The sequence below is a fragment of the Sebastes fasciatus genome, chromosome 4 (genome assembly GCF_043250625.1).
Source record: "Sebastes fasciatus isolate fSebFas1 chromosome 4, fSebFas1.pri, whole genome shotgun sequence".
Classification (NCBI taxonomy): Eukaryota; Metazoa; Chordata; class Actinopteri; order Perciformes; family Sebastidae; genus Sebastes; species Sebastes fasciatus.
In genome coordinates, this window is record NC_133798.1 from 34,189,201 (window position 1) to 34,205,217 (window position 16,017).

A 16,017-nucleotide genomic window follows, 5' to 3' on the forward strand; every position below is an offset into this window, starting at 1 on the left:
AAGGCAGAAAGAGAAAGAATACTGCTGCTACTACTACTGCACCACTACGACTATCTCGGTTACTGTCTACTACTACTACTGTAAGATCACTATAAGTGCTCCCACAAAGTCTAACAATACCACTCTGATAATGAATTCAAGTACAATTGCTACTATTAATGCACTATTACTTCTCACTACTAGTACTATTACAGATGCTATTAGCACCACCACATACCTGTAGTACTATTCTCTCTGCGGGCATCCTCTTGCGGCTGCCAGTGGAGCCGGCGGCAGCAGCAGCTCCCTGGGCAGACGTCCACAGACACAACAACCTGCTGCCCCTGGCGAGCACCCTGCAAAACACAGTCAGCAATGAACAACAACTACAACAACAACCAGAACAACCAGGGTAAGCAATGTAATAAACAGCATTCCTTTCACTGTGGCAAATGTGTTAACTTTCATGATCTTTTAATGACTTTGTATTGTTAGAGGTCCATCAAATGACCAGAATGCATAAAGTACTTAAATCCTGCTGACTGACCAGTGAGAGATAATTCATACTCCATAACAAGTGGGACATCTACTGTACTTAAATGACTTTGCAAAATCATGACCAGCCACCACTGGCTGTTCCTCTCTCCTCACCGTCTAAAGTCAAAGAGCGGCATAGAGACTTTGCCCAGCATCTCTGGAGCTTTCCTCTGTTTGTTGGAGTCTGGAGAGCCGCTGGCATTCTGGTTCAGCACCCCGAACAGAGTCAGACTCAGTATGGACTCCAACGGGAGAACAGCTACTGCTATGGGGAAGTTGATCCTGGGAGAGGTGAGGACAGTGTTAGCGTGTTAGCAGCGTGGAGGACAGAGCAAACAGCATGTTGTTGGTATGGAAATGTCAGAAAGGAGAAAGTAGAGAGGAGAGGAGAGGAGAGGAGAGGAGAGGAGAGGAGAGGAGAGGAGAGGAGAGGAGAGGAGAGGAGAGGAGAGGAGAGGAGAGGAGAGGAGAGGAGAGGAAAGGAAAGGAGGAGGCCAAGGCGATCACTCACAGTTCGTCCCATTTTATGTGGTAGAAGAAGTTTTTGTATGTGCCCACTCTCTTGGACTGGACCGGTTTAAACAGGTTCTTGCCGTTGTGGGTGAGGGAACACATCAGGAAGTACTTCTCATAACTGCAACAAAACAACACAATAAGTATTACTACTGTGTGTGAGCACACATGTCTTTCAGTAAGCCCTGTGTGGCTGATCAACGGCTCTGTCAGATACTCATATGGCCAGTAGATGTGACAAAACCATTAGAACTCATTTTTATTTAGTATAAATTTGACAATGTTTGTTACGTGAATGCTTACCGGTTGCTGGGATATTTCTAACAAACATGTCATTGTTTGTTAACAGTAAAATAATTAATTAATGTTTCATTAACTATCAATTCACCATTTATTAATGATGGATATTATAAAGTGTTGCCTATTGTTATTAATTGCTCTTGTGATTTGATATGTCAAAATGTCTACTGTAAAATAGGCATACAAGTATCATAACAGTGTAACAAATAAGATATAAGGGAGTCGGTACACTCCCACACGGACCTGCAACATAAGTGAAAACACCTGTGCGGGTCAGCGATGGCTGCGTAGAGGCTTTAAAACAGCTATTTATAACCTTGCCTCTATATGCTTGCATGAATTGAATTAAAGAGTGTTGCATGCACATTTTGCTGTTTTATATTCCCAGATGTGATGCAATAAAATGGGAACAAATCAGTCACATCCAGCAGCATTTAGTTTAGTTGCACAACTCCACAACATATCCAAAAATAACCTCTGTGTTTCTATTAAAGATGCATGTGAGTGGAGAGTGAAAATACATTTTACAGACTTTCACTACTACAGAACAGGCCTGATCCACTCTGCTCAGTGCCATCTGTGCTGGCAGCTCCACCGCTAGTCACGGTGTCTCAATATGCTGGCAATGCCGTGGCATGTAGTGAGGCTCCAGATGGATGACACACGAGCCACAACAACGCCAAGGCAGCATTATAGTAACACCACAACACACAACAGATAATGCCTAGCTACCCGACCGGGCTGGAAAATAGTACTGTACTCGCTGTGTCCCTCTGGCCTCGGGTTCAGAGGAGCTAAATATTTTTGGAGGTGTCTTTGGAATGACTGTCACTGCAGAAATGTTTGGCGGTGGCTTAAAATAGCTGCTGGAAGAGGCTGCGCTGGCGTAAAATAGGCCTGTTATTAAGCAGTTCCTTTCTTTATGAAGGCCTCGCTGGCCGACCAGAAAATTACCATGCAAGGACGGGACTGCCGCCTCCATCTTACAGTCAGGGTTACAGTTCCTTTAAAGTCTTTATTTCAAGCTGCTGCACTTTTAATCCGACCTTGAAGTGAATCAGTCAACCAAGTTAAGCTAGTTTACTAAAGGGATTTCAACTCTGATGAACAATTATATAACAAACATGACAGATGTCAGCATTTAAAAGAAAAAAAAGGAAGCTTTGTTTCATCTTTCGTGCAGCTTTCGTGGCGAGAGGAGAGCGCCGCCATGTTGCAGTACTCAAGCCTGTAGCGTCACCAGGTTGGTTGGCTCGGCTGAGTTACACAGATAGAACTGTAGAGACCGTGAAAGACGGAGACTGAGGAGACACGGGACAGAAGAAAACAAAAGGGGGGGACACTATTGTATTGTTCCTCAGTGAAAAGATGTTTTTTTACAACGTTAACACCAAGGATGAAACAGCCCGTTTCATAAACTGCGAAAGATGAAACAAAGCTTTTTTTCTTCTTTTAAATGCTGACATTTGTCATGTTTGTTATATAATTGTTCATTAGAGTGGAAATCCATTTAGTAAAAACCATCTTAACTTGGTTGACTGATTCATGTCCACTTTAATCTTTTGACCATAATCTTGGTTGGCGTCTTATAAATCTATATCTGAGGACTATTCTTCATGATGACAGTAGCGCCGGTGGCACTGGATCGTCCCCTATCACCCAGACTTCCTCTGAAAGTTCAAAGTCTTTCAACTCTCTATCTTTTTTTCCTACAATAAGAGAATCAAAATCCTTTCTTATCCGTTTTAGACGTTACAAACCGATGCAACCGTGGAAGGGCTTGTCAGAAATGTAGTGATCCTGGTCACTGATGCGTGACAGAGCTGGGAATGGAAAATTTGTGTCAGCTCTGTGGCCCAGACACACGCAGGAGATAGGGTGAAACCGGACACTGGCATGGAAAATGAAGACGAGGGGAGCAACACCGGAGCCGTTTGTTTAGTAGAAAAAAACAAGAGTATGTGCTGTGACAGCGCAGCCCGCCGTACTGTGTTGTACCGTTGTCACAAAAACACTCTCCTTGGTCCTCGCTGCTTTACAATAAACTGTCATCATACAACCTTAGTCTTGAGACAAAACCATGTTTTTTGACCATCATATTGTTTCTTTTGAATTTAAGCTGCTGTTGCACTAATTGTATGCACTTGGCAAACAAGCTGATTAGAATTCTGCACTGCCTTCGTCTTCATCTATGACCCTATCTTGCAGAAGAACAATTAAGTTAAGTGTGGGTGGCACTAATAATACAGAACAAGTGGGCGATCATGCAAGAACAAATGCATGAATAAAGGCGTTAATTATCCTACAGTAAAGAGGATAGAGTACTTCATCTATTAAAATTTACAATTTCATAGAAAGTCTTGAAAAGACTTGTGGGAAAATCAAACGTTTTGCTGCAAAATACATCCAACTACGTGCTTCATGTGGTCGTATACCCTGAGTGTTAAGTGTAAGTGTAGAGACCAGAGGATTTTCATCGTGTGACCGTTTACCTGCTGACCCAGTTGCCCGGGATGCCGTGCAAGGCGAACAGAGTGAACTGAAGGTGGTCTGTGGTGCCAGAAGCTTCTTTGCTGCTCCTCCCCTCGACGCTGTCTCCGTCTGCACCCTGGGGCAGCGGAGTTGAGTTGAAGGAGGCGGATGGGGGGCAGAAGGAGCGCAGGTAGAGCTTGGCCAGGTCGTAGACAGCCTGCGTCAGTAAGGCCATGCCCTCCTCCACGGGACTGCTGTGACCTGTCAGAGTCAAAACACAGTTATTAGAAGTTATAAGGGGTGAGAAACACTAGAAAAGCGCTATATAAATGCAAATCCATTTATCATAAATACATGCTGCCACTCACAGGTACTCAATTAATAAGCTGTCCATGATGGGCAACACACACAGTTTAGTTGAATGAGTGGAGGTTGAGAGTGACTGTGTGTGTACAGAACTTACCATTTGATGATTGACCCGGCGATGTGGACCCCAACTACAAAGCAAAACATGTTGGTTTTAGAAAGAGATCATTACATCTAAACAATGCTATGTATGAATGTGTGAAGCATGATGCAGTATGTGTCAAGAGCCCACCTTGGGTGAGCGCGTCCTGGGTAAATTGATGGAGTGTCGCAGCCTTTTGATGGCCTCTGTAATGGCCTGGGTCTCCACCTCATCCAGAGCGCAGCATAGGTTCTTCATAGTCTGCACCACCCGGTCCACCGTCTTATACTGGGTACTCTGAACACAGAGATACAGAGCAGGTTGGTATAGCATGTGTGTTATAACTGCATCACTCTTCACATACTCAAACGGGCCTGTTGTGAAAGGAATATCCTCCTGATGTGTAACTTTTGTTTTCAGCTTGTCTTTAAACAGTAAAATCCCCCATTGTTTAACACGAGTGCAACACAGCAGGAGGTCTCCACCACCACCAATTCATCAAACAGACTCTCAACTAAACAGTAAACTGGAACCAGCCTACTGTGTGTGTGTGTGTAACAAACAATGCTCAAAACAACACACACGTTTGCATGCTACAAGTACATTAATTGCTGTACATGCTATGATTTCTGTCACGGCACATTCAAATAAATCTTGATGCCATTATCAGGTTTAAGTTGGGGTTGAGGGCGGAGCGTAGTTTAGCTACGGTGCAGCCTGCATTCAATTACTCCACAAAAACCCACACTGGCCGAAAACCAGATGTGCCGTTTCTAGAAAGCCTGCCTTCCAGGAATGTCCTAGTATATTAACATTCACGTGTGTGACGTATTTGAATGGAGACAACAAGGTTTGAAAACAATGGGCCTCAAGCAGGAAACGATATTTTGTTCGTATCTACTGATTTCTGGGATTCATCAATGTTTCTTATTTTTTGCTCGTCTCTTAGGTAAGAGATAATTTCATGGGTGGTTGAGAGCACTCTTACCAAGATAAGAAAAAAAACATTGTTTACAGTCCACAAATTGTCCAACGCAAGGAAACACAAGTTTTAGATTTGAGGAACATGAAAAACCGCATGAATATCATATAATCAAATTCAGATTATTATATACATATTTAGAGTAATTACAATGATTGGATTATTAGATTTGTGGGCTAAAGAAATACTATTAAATGAAGATCATAAAAAGCCATGGGTGATACTGCGTGCGTTCAGCTTCTGAATGGCTTACACGCTGCTCTTAGATGCTTTTTGATTGACCTGTAACACCAGTACGGACGCTCTGGAAAATCACATGTTTACTTTATTTAAGTTTATTTAACAGAACCTCAATTTCATTACTGCAGAAGTTCTTTTTCTTACAGCCTTTTTTTTTTTTGGTGGCATCTCTCCAATTCTTGGGCATGTGCCAGAGTATTTTCACATGGCACAACACCTGCCCTTACTGTATATAGTGGTTAGGGGGGGTTCCCAATGCTAACAATAAAAAAACCAATCAGTCACACGCCTCCAATTTATGATCAAGATTCATCATTCAGCACAGCTGGGTAAGAGAAGATCTGGATGGTTAAGAACATTAGTAGTTGACTTCTCTAAAGAAACTATAAGATACATTTAAGAGAATGTTACTCCATGAGGCCAAACGTCTGGAGACTTTCCAGTGAAACTATTCAGTGAAAGAGTGTTGTATTAAGGTGTAGCATCAGAGGTGGGACCAGAGTCTAAATGAGTCTCAATATAAAGGGCAACTACACAAAATTACATTTTGAAAATCAATACCTTTCTACACAGTACGGTGCAGATAGATCCTGTGGATACATAACTAGCTGGTCTACACATATAAGTTAATGTTGTCATTAGCATAACAGTAAACAAAGGGAGAGGCAAACTATCCAAACTAAAGACCTACTTAACTTTGAAGACCTGCAAAGGAACGACATGTACCTCATTTTGTAGGCAGATGTTGACTTGATTGTGATAGCCTTCTAAATAATCAGCCAGGCCTTGTCTGCAACAAGACACACAGAAAAGAGAGAGATGAGTGAGGAATGAGAAATGACAGAAGCACTTAGACTGTGTTTCACTTATTGTTAGTGCTAATCGGATCAGGACAGAATGTAGAAAGTTCACTTTAGTTAAATGAAAGTAACTCCAGACCGCCATTAGGTCTTTAAAATGTTTTAGGGTAATAGAAATGACAGTCGTGCATGTAATTTAGAGGCAACACACAGAGAGAGTATAAAACAGATTATAGGGCTGGGCAATATGACGATATGTATCGTCAAAACAATGTGAAAATGTCTATTGTATATATTTTTCTATACGGTTTCTATCGCAATATTTCACTTAAAACTGTTATGTTCATTTTACACTCAAGTTCTTAAAATGAGAAAATACTCAGTAGTACTTTAATTCACACAGGAGTATACAAAAATAGGTTTAACCATGTGGTTATTTCATATAGACTATTTATTTATTGAATTACCAGAAAACACGTTATATCGTCACATATATCGTTATAAAGATATGAAATGACCTACTGTATATCGTGACAGAAGATTTTGGCCATATCGCCCAGCCCTAACAGATTATAATATAACTACAAAGACAACTTCCAGAGTCCTCCTTATTAATTAATTATGCATCAATCCAGCAAACTAAACTAAAACTACACATTTAACTCAAACTACCATTTTGAAGACCAGACAAGAGATGCAACTAAAAGAAAACTGAGTCTATTATGTTTCTGCATAACATAATTTCTTGACAAGAAAACAAAATTGATAACTACATGTTCTTCCAGCGTAGGACCCTCATACCTGGTGACATTCTCCTTGAATGGCCTGTCCACTTGGCCCAGGTGCTTCTCTAAATCTACCACAGAGTTGTCATCTTCCACCTAAACAAAAGAAGTCAAGATTTACCAACCAAGCACATAAGATGACAGGTAAGCAGGAGCCTAAATATCAGTGATACATTATCATCATAAATCATTGAGATCATCATTTCACCAAATGAATATATTATATGTTGTAGGTCTCCAGTAGTGGGACTGAAGTTGTAAATGACTCTTAGTGGCATAACATGAAATGCATTATGTCACAGTTCAGTAAAATTCTACTATAAAGTTCACAGGAGCTCATGCGTTAGCTTGATGAAGTGACTTACGCTGCGTGCCAAGTCTCGTCTCATGGTGGAACGAGAGAGTAGTTGTAATGTGATCTCATTCTCCCACTTCCTGCAGTTCTGGACGTACTCATGGCTGCCTAAGCTGTGTTTACTGTGGCACGGGACAACAGAGAGGCACGATTTAGAAAATCATAACATATGTCAAGGATAATAATGAACAGTTATTGAAAAAATAAAATAAAATACACGCACAGAGTAAAAACTCCTTCAATGGAGAGGACTGTGTTATTGTTCATAACTGAAGTCAGAGTGGATTATCCCTCTTATACTTCCCAGAAATGTAAAATAATATTTGTTTAGTCTATAATTTTGGGGGGAAACACAATATTTACTTTGTGTTAGTATTATTTGGTTTGTTATTTTTTGTCACTGAGGTGTTGAGTTCACTTGTTAGAGCCACGTGGTTATTTGAAAAATAATGGGAACCCAACACCCAATCAGAATCAAACGTTTTCTATATGGTGTAATGCAGAGATAATACCCATAACCAGTGTCCTGAATTGGCTTTTGGGCACATCTACGTCACTAACGTTTCAATTTAAGTGTAAGTATACAATTTCACTTTGCTATAGGTGTGATGGTAATGTGTAATGTAGGCGTAATATATTCTTTAAATTAGTTCAGACTTTATGATTCTCAAGAATAATCATTTGGTCACATTAGGTTGGTACGGGTTACCATGGTTACGGGTTTCTTTTTCCACGTTTTCCAAGAGCACCAGACACGTTTTTTGCCTTACGGTATGTATTATGATGATCATGTGATTGCCTCCCATTGGTTGTCGATACCATATATAAGTGAGGCCACATCCGGTTTGTTTTAAGCCCCGACGAAGATCTACAGTGGTCGAAACATGTTGGCTTTTTTAATGATTTAGCCGCAATAATAAAAGGCATTTTAATACATTTCCTTCCTTGATTGCCACTTGTTTTAATATTTTGGAGTGCCGGCCCGGGACTGCCTTCCTCCGTCAGAAAAAGATACATGACCAGTGATTATTCACACAAAAGTATATTGAACAATAGTACACATATCGGGTGTGCAGTGCATAGTATGTGATTTTGGACGCAGCCCTGATATGTATTCCTGCCAAGAATATTTCTTAACAGCCACGATGATAAAAAGAAGGTGAGAATGTTATTCTTTGGATATACTGTCTGTCCAGGATTGCTCAAGTTTAGATGTTTTGTGTAGAGTCAAAGTTAGCTTTAAACACAGAAACCTCTGATCACAGTCAGAGAGAAGCTCGCAGACAAAAGCCTTTATACAAGGCATTACTGTTTTAACAAGTTATTACCGGTGTGGCTGCAGACTCTCACTAAATTACCAACATGTGGGATTTGGCAGATGATACATAGCTTCAGGCCTAATACCGAAAGGGCTGTCTACTATGATTACAGGTGAAGCAGAAATTATGTAATTATTGATTGCAAAGCATCCATAATAATCAGGATTTACAGGTTTTCATACAAAAACCTCCTCTCAGTGTATGTGGAAGGTTTGAAAGTAGCAGAGAGCAAAAAAAAAATAATCAAAAAGTAACAGAGATCTCAAACTGTCTCCAGGATTAACATAAGAATTGACAAAAAAACATATGCTAACAATGATTTATGTGTATTTTGGTTGTAAAGATCAGTTACAGTATATGATCACACAGCACATTCCTCTGTTCAGCAGTTACAGTCACGACAGATTCATTATGCAACTTTGAACATTTGGGTGTACTGGGCCTTTAAGTCCTGGTATGGGAGTAACCATTCCCATGCATCCCAGATTAGAGGGAGAAGAGAATTTCTATGGTGGAGGAGGGCGCGGGGCGAGATATAGAAACATCCGCCAGTCTCCTTTGTACAAGATTTTGAGAGGATGCCAAGAGAAGAGTGATAGAGAGAGAGAGAAGAGAGAGGAGTTGAGGGCATAACGAAACAAATGAAACCTATTCAAAACCCTGTGCATAATTAACAAAACTGCCAAGTCAGCCTGGGAAAAGTTTTGTTTTTCAGCAACTTTTTCTGTTTGTGTATGTACTCACTTCTGCAGCACCTCCTCCTGGCCGCAGACTTTGAGCAGGTAGCTGGAGAAGTCGACCTGGTCCAGGTCATCGTGGACCCAGCAGAGAGTCTGACTGATCAACAACTCCACTGGAGAACTCACTGAGGAGGGCGGAGAGGATGGAGAGGGAGGGACGGACGGAGGGGTGATCGGGGATATTGATGGAGGAGAAGAGAACCACATGGGACCGATGTGAGGGAGGGGCAGTGGAAAGGAAAAGCCAGAGGAGAAGGGAGGGAGCAGTGGTTGGTGAAAAGAGAGAATTAAGAGACAGAAGGAGAGGATATGATGGAGGAGAGCAAAAAAAAGAGAGAAGACGTTATGAGAATGAGGTAAAATGCTTTTAAAAAAACAAGATTATACGTCAATTACAGGAAACTAAAGTTGGAACACAATACAAGGTATCAACAAAAAGTGGCTTTGTGATGTTTCAAGTAGGAACTGAGGAATTTGGAGCACCCCAAACAACGTATCCCACACAGGCACACATTTTATCAGTGGGATCCAGGGCCGACTTAGGGCATAGGCCATATAGGGGGTCGCCTAGGGCGCCATCTTCTTGGGGGCACTGGTCGCCCTCTTAATAAATAAATAAATAAATAAATAAAATTAAATAAAATTAAATAAAATTAAATAAAATGCTGGTGGGCGCCCTTCCCCATTTCTGCATTGAAACAACAAATTTACAAATAAATAAAGTAATACACTTTTCACCCCTGTAACTCTCATTGTAGTGAAAATTACTAAACACTTTTAAGCCAACATTATCAGGGACCAAATGTTTATTTATATTATAATAAATACAGTTATTTACGAAAATCAAAATTAAATTATTTTTTGTCTTAAAACCATTGCGACGTCTGATGTGTGTTGCGGTTTACAAGTGCCGATCATGTCAAGCTACAATATCATACAATTTAAGAGTGAGACTTATTCAGAACAGACACCTGTTTGCTGCTGTGGGAACTGAACTCTGGATTTTACATTTATCAGAATTCCTCTCTAAACCGCAAACCTTCCTGCCGTGTTTTGACCGGCGAAACCTGTTCTCGAATCAAAGGAATTACAGCGCTGTGTTGTGGAACGATATGAAATGGGGGGGATTTGGGATCAGCTCTAGTTGTTTGTGTATGCTCTGATATCTGATGTGTCTGGCAAGGGGAAGACTGGGCGGAGAGCGTAACCTGATACACGGCAGATTATTCTGATGTTTAGCTTCCTCTAAGGAGGTTTTAGCACACTCTTAACCTTGGCAATATACATAAACACTGATAGACAGATACAAAGACAGACACTTTATACACAGACACATCTCAGCTTTGGACTAAGCACACACACACTCAGGTTACTTAACAGACACACAGGGAGGGAGACCACCCCTGGCTACGGCAATAACAGATCTCCACCCTTCAGAGGAATGGTGCGTCTTTTCTTACCGCTTTACACCAGAAGCTTTAGCCTCACGGTCCCGTATGCCTGTTCGGCCGCGGCGGTGGTCAGCGGGGTTATACATGCGCTGCAGTGTTTTGTAGCAAAGCAATTAAGACAGGCTACGCCTCATTTTGTGAGCGCTCTGAGGTGGTGAGGGAATTCCCAGCAGGGCATTTTTGAAGGCACCACTTAAAAAGAGGAGAAAAATTCCTCCGTCGCATGCCGTTTACCATTTCACACATGGTTGGGGAATGGTGTTGGCGGGGTCACATATGGATACACGCAAAAATATTGATGGTCAATTTGACACAAACACACACTCATGAGAGGATGCCATGTCTAAGGACTAGGGAGTAAAGTGGGATGTTAAATAAATATACCACAATAACTAGTGTAATAAGTAACTTATGGAGCACATTTCAGGTCCAGTCAGTGTTGTGTAGGATCCACAATGGGAGGAACTGGCGACATAGCAGAATAAAGTTCTTGTTAAATCCACCGGACCAACATGTTTCAGATGTAAAAGAGGAATGATCTAATTCCTGCATGACTCCGAGCAAACAGCTTCTGTAACAAGTCCAACTGTCAGACAGATTCAGAGACAAAAAGAGACAAAGAGGCAAAAGGAAAACAATAATTACAAGCAAAAGTACAATGTTAAAGTAGAAGAGTGTAGTAGAAAGTGTAAGAGTTTATGGCTGAAATGCATACAAAGTCATGATTAAGGCGTAGTGTAATAGCTTCAGAGACTCCATGATGTAAAGAACTTATCTTTTTACTGCTGAACTCTCACCTACAGCTGAAATCTCCAGCATGTCGCGACACGTCACATGAACTCAGCATGTTGTCCTTGACATAATAACATAGGAACATCTTGAAACAAACTGTAACAAGATGCATCATTCCTTTAAGTTGTATCATGGCAGTTTAGCTGTTGTACCTTTTGAAAATCTTTACTTTAATTTACACTCAGTTGCCAGTTTATTAGGTACACCTGGCTAAAACTAAAACAATTAGTCAGTGAAGTTCTTGTCAGTGACATCATATATTTATTACGACTATAACATTACTACTTTGTCTTCTTTCTCGCCGCCACACAACCTACTCCTTACTCCACATACCAACGTGTCCAGTGTCCCTAAACACGGATCCATATCACTGCCTCTCATGCAAACATCCCAACACATACCCACACATACCCTGCTTAATCCGATCTAATCTCTACTCCCAGACTCTTATATCATCACATACATCATCATAACTGCTCTGTTATCGCCTGTATGTCTGTCCATTATGTCTGTCGTCTATGTACATATGTCAATGTATATTGTATTTTGTCACGTTACTTCACCAATAAAAGAAAAAAAAAGTGAAGTTCTTTCCTTTACGTCTGAAATGAGGAACATGATGGTGTTCCCTCCTCTCCGATATCCTCTAAGCCGCAGACGGAAACCCGAGCCCAACAACACCCAGCATTTCTTTCCTCTGTCATCAATTTTACAATGTCTTAATCTATCTCGTTTTAATTTTTCTCTGCACCTTTACCACTTTCTCTCCCTCTGTATTTCTCTACTCTCCCTTCCTCCTCCTCCTCCTCTCTGCATTCTCTCTCTTTTTTTGTACTTCGTTTTATGCATTTCTGTCTTTTTCCCCTCTCTCGCTCCTTCCATCTCCCCTCTACAGCCACAGTATGTTAGGAATCCCCAGAATCCAAGTAGACACAGCCAGGCCCTGGAAGAATCGTGTCTAAACCCTGTCTTAAACGATACAGATAATCATAAAGATTAAAGGCAAAGACGCAACTACAGAATGACACCAGCAGTAACAACAGATGTTTGAACCTAATCTCCTTTTTGAACTGTTGGGCAATGTATTTCAACTAGTCATTAAACCAATCTTGTTAAACTACATAATGCTTTACTCAACAGCTTTTTTAACTTTTCACATAATTACACAAGATAATCACCCACAAGTAAATGGAATAACCTTTTGCAATATTGAGTAAATGTTGCACAATTTAGCATCAGATATCCACAGCAGATTAAAGTTAGAAAGAAACAGAAGAGTGAGATGGTAAGCTTAAGAGAAGATAGAGGGAGAAGAGAAAGTGTGTGGGAGAAATGGTGAGAAAAAAAAAGACAGAAGATGACAGCAGAGAGAGGCAAGAGAGAAAAACTGACAAGGAAAGAGAGGAAAGTGATAAATGTCTTGTGTCTCATGTTAATCTGTATAGTCTCTGAAGTGATGACAGGATCAAGAGACTTAGGACAACAGTGCAAAATGAAGACTGAGAGGAGTGAAAGAGGGATGAGGAGATCCAACAAGGAAACAAGGGTGGAGGAGAATGTTGTCATGCAAGAAAAGGGAGGGGAGACAAATTGAGAAAAAAAAAGAGAAACAGGCGATGGGAAGTGTTTGACAGCAAAAGTAAAATGGAAAGAAGCAACAGAAATAAGGCAAGAGAACAAGCGAGAGAGACAGACAGAAAGAAATGAAGAATGTACCCTTCCTGTCCTCTATCTCTCTCTCTCTCTCTCTATCCTTCTATCAAAGCTTTGAGTAGAACTGAGGCCTTTTGTTTCCAGAGAGAAGATTCCAGCAATGACCAACCAGAGCAATCCAAACACCAACAATGTGGGTCAACAACACGCTGCTGACAACATAGGAAGTCAAACAGGAAACGACCAACTAGACATCATACTAGGAAAGAAGGAAACGCATCTAGGAAGTGACCCCCGGGGCAGCGGGATTACTGGAGGTGAACTCAGCAGAAGCAGGAAGACTAGGAAAACTAGGAAAGTTCAATTAGGATGAGGAAAGTAGTAAATACACTTCCTATAGGTTGTTGCTGTTGAACTGGGCTATACAGAGAGGTGAATGGGTCAGTGGGACAGTCTGTTACATACAGTAGGCACACTAGAGAGTGCTTAGGGCTTGACTACGTTTAAATATATGGGTTGGCTGTCACACAAGGAAACATTGTCAGTGGGGTTGTTAGATAGATACAGACAATAAACTTGGACTTACATCAAGACACAAACAAAAACACACACACACACTTTGTGGCCTAAAGGCGCTGACACACCAAGCCGCCAGTTGGCCGTCGGTCAGTTTGGGGCCATCAGTGAGCGTCTGTCGGCCTAGAAACTGTCCATCTGGAATGAAGCTAAGTGGTGAGTGAGAGTGGTGTTAAAATTGTCGGCAAACGCTGATTTGTTTCTCGTATGTATCATAACAACGGCTTGTATATCCGCAGTCCTCGGTCTTCTGGTTTCCGTTTTTGAATGAGGAATACAGACTACCGCTACCTGCTGGTAAAGAGCAGTAGGGAGAGTTATTTCATCTCACACAGGCGCAGAACGAACGTGGTAGTCGGCCGTTGGCTGTAGTGTTTGTGGTGTGTCCCAGTGCAACTTTTTGGCCAAGACCCAGGCGACGTGAGGCGACGCAACGGGCGGCCTTTGTCGCCGCTAGCTCTCTAATGTCGGTTTGGTGTGTCTGGGCCTTAATGCTGATCCTCAGGGACCCACATAGACAGCGGTGAACTTGGTCACACAGTTGGGATAATATGCCTAACAGAAAAGCCCATAGGACTGGCTGACAGCTTCCAGTGTGCTTGGCTTCAAATCCCAAAAGACATGTCAATCACAGTGGTTGTAGTTGTGTGTGAGTATAACGAGGGGTTAGCCAATAACAGCTCCCAAAACACCCAGGCAAGGAAACCAAAGATCTTAGTTGGCGCTTGAAAAAAAACAAAAAAAAAACAAGTCTCCTGCCCTTTTTGCTCAACGTGGGTACGCCATGGTGAGGGGACAAACCTTTATTTGTGCGGAAAAGGAACGTAGTGTACTTCCCACGATAGAAAAAAATGAAAAGAAAAAGAAGAAAAAAATGAGGTGGGGAGGGGGTAAAGAGTTTGGCAGCTGTGCATGTCGTTTCCTCCTTCAGAGCTCTCATATCTGCAATCTGAGCTGCTCGCTCTTAAAGGCAAAGGGGGCACAAGGTTTCGGCTTTGGCTGACTTCAATGTGATGATGTATCAGCTGTATTTCTTAACACTGGGCCATTCTTGCAATTAACTGTATGTCTATTCTAGAAAAAAATAAAAGTGTAAAATCTGCCATATGCTTCTTGTTTATTCTGCTGAACTGTTTCAAAGATGGCTCACATGATAGACACTTTTATTCACTGCATGCTTACCGTCACAGGTGAAGGTTACGGGCTGCTGAGACTCTGAGATTTCAATAGAGACCTTCACAGAGCAGCTATTGTCCCCTCCGCTGTCTCTCTGGGTAATGACGGGGCTCAGGACGAAGCCGGGGTTGGTGAACATGTCGCCATGAGGGAATTTGGAGCGCATACTGGTAGAAAAAAAAAAACACAACAGAGAAGAGTCAACGCTTTTTTTTCAGTATTTTGGCCTACTTGGCCAGAGAAAACCCGTCAGGGGCAGCCAGAGCCAGCCTGCCATATGGATCAGATTGCTTGGATGAGAATATTGGATGCATTCTGGGCAGTATAACAGGAAACTGGATGGAGGGGAGAAGGAGAGGAGGAAAAGCAAATGTGAATGAAAATAGTATTTATATGTAAACTGATTTATAAAATCAATTGAAATTTACCATTATGACTCGAAATAGCCTCCACATCACTCTGCCTCTAATGCCGTCTCTGTGATACTGTTGGCTTGGGTAGTTGGGAGGGTAAAAGATGACGAAAACGCTATGGAATTATTTTAATTATTAAATTTTCTTCATTATGAGAGGTTACTTGTAATTGACTATGTAGAGCGAGAGTTGACCAACGAGCAGGCCGACGGCGGGCGTTGACTCCGTTATCGTAATGGAAGTGGATTCCCTGAGCGCAGCTTCATCATCACTCCACCCAAACTTAACTACTGGAGTCAGAGACTCTGTACGGCCTCAGGAAACGAACGGAGCTGCAAAACATGCAATTATGTGTATATATGCAGGAAAATGTGTATGTGAGCATGCATTTATACAAACAAGGGAAAAAATGATATTTTTAGTCATGGTAGCGTCATGCCTCTGGGGACGTCAACGTTGGTGTGTCGGTCCACCACTTTGGTTCAG

The 16,017-nt window shown here is 41.6% G+C and overlaps 1 protein-coding gene across 2 annotated transcripts in view; it reads right to left on the bottom strand.

The window, feature by feature from the left end:
* Positions 1-16,017, bottom strand: part of pik3c2a (phosphatidylinositol-4-phosphate 3-kinase, catalytic subunit type 2 alpha) — a 56,366-nt gene that overhangs the window by 17,783 nt on the left and 22,566 nt on the right. For both annotated transcript variants that reach the window (XM_074633805.1, XM_074633806.1), the window contains 11 exons: positions 15,125-15,285; positions 9,475-9,595; positions 7,422-7,533; positions 7,073-7,152; positions 6,198-6,261; positions 4,400-4,546; positions 4,265-4,298; positions 3,822-4,062; positions 1,028-1,150; positions 631-798; positions 218-335 (listed from right to left, as the gene is read on the bottom strand). In XM_074633805.1, the coding sequence (XP_074489906.1) occupies positions 218-335; positions 631-798; positions 1,028-1,150; positions 3,822-4,062; positions 4,265-4,298; positions 4,400-4,546; positions 6,198-6,261; positions 7,073-7,152; positions 7,422-7,533; positions 9,475-9,595; positions 15,125-15,285 (1,369 nt within the window). The remainder of the gene's footprint in view (positions 1-217; positions 336-630; positions 799-1,027; positions 1,151-3,821; positions 4,063-4,264; positions 4,299-4,399; positions 4,547-6,197; positions 6,262-7,072; positions 7,153-7,421; positions 7,534-9,474; positions 9,596-15,124; positions 15,286-16,017) is intronic.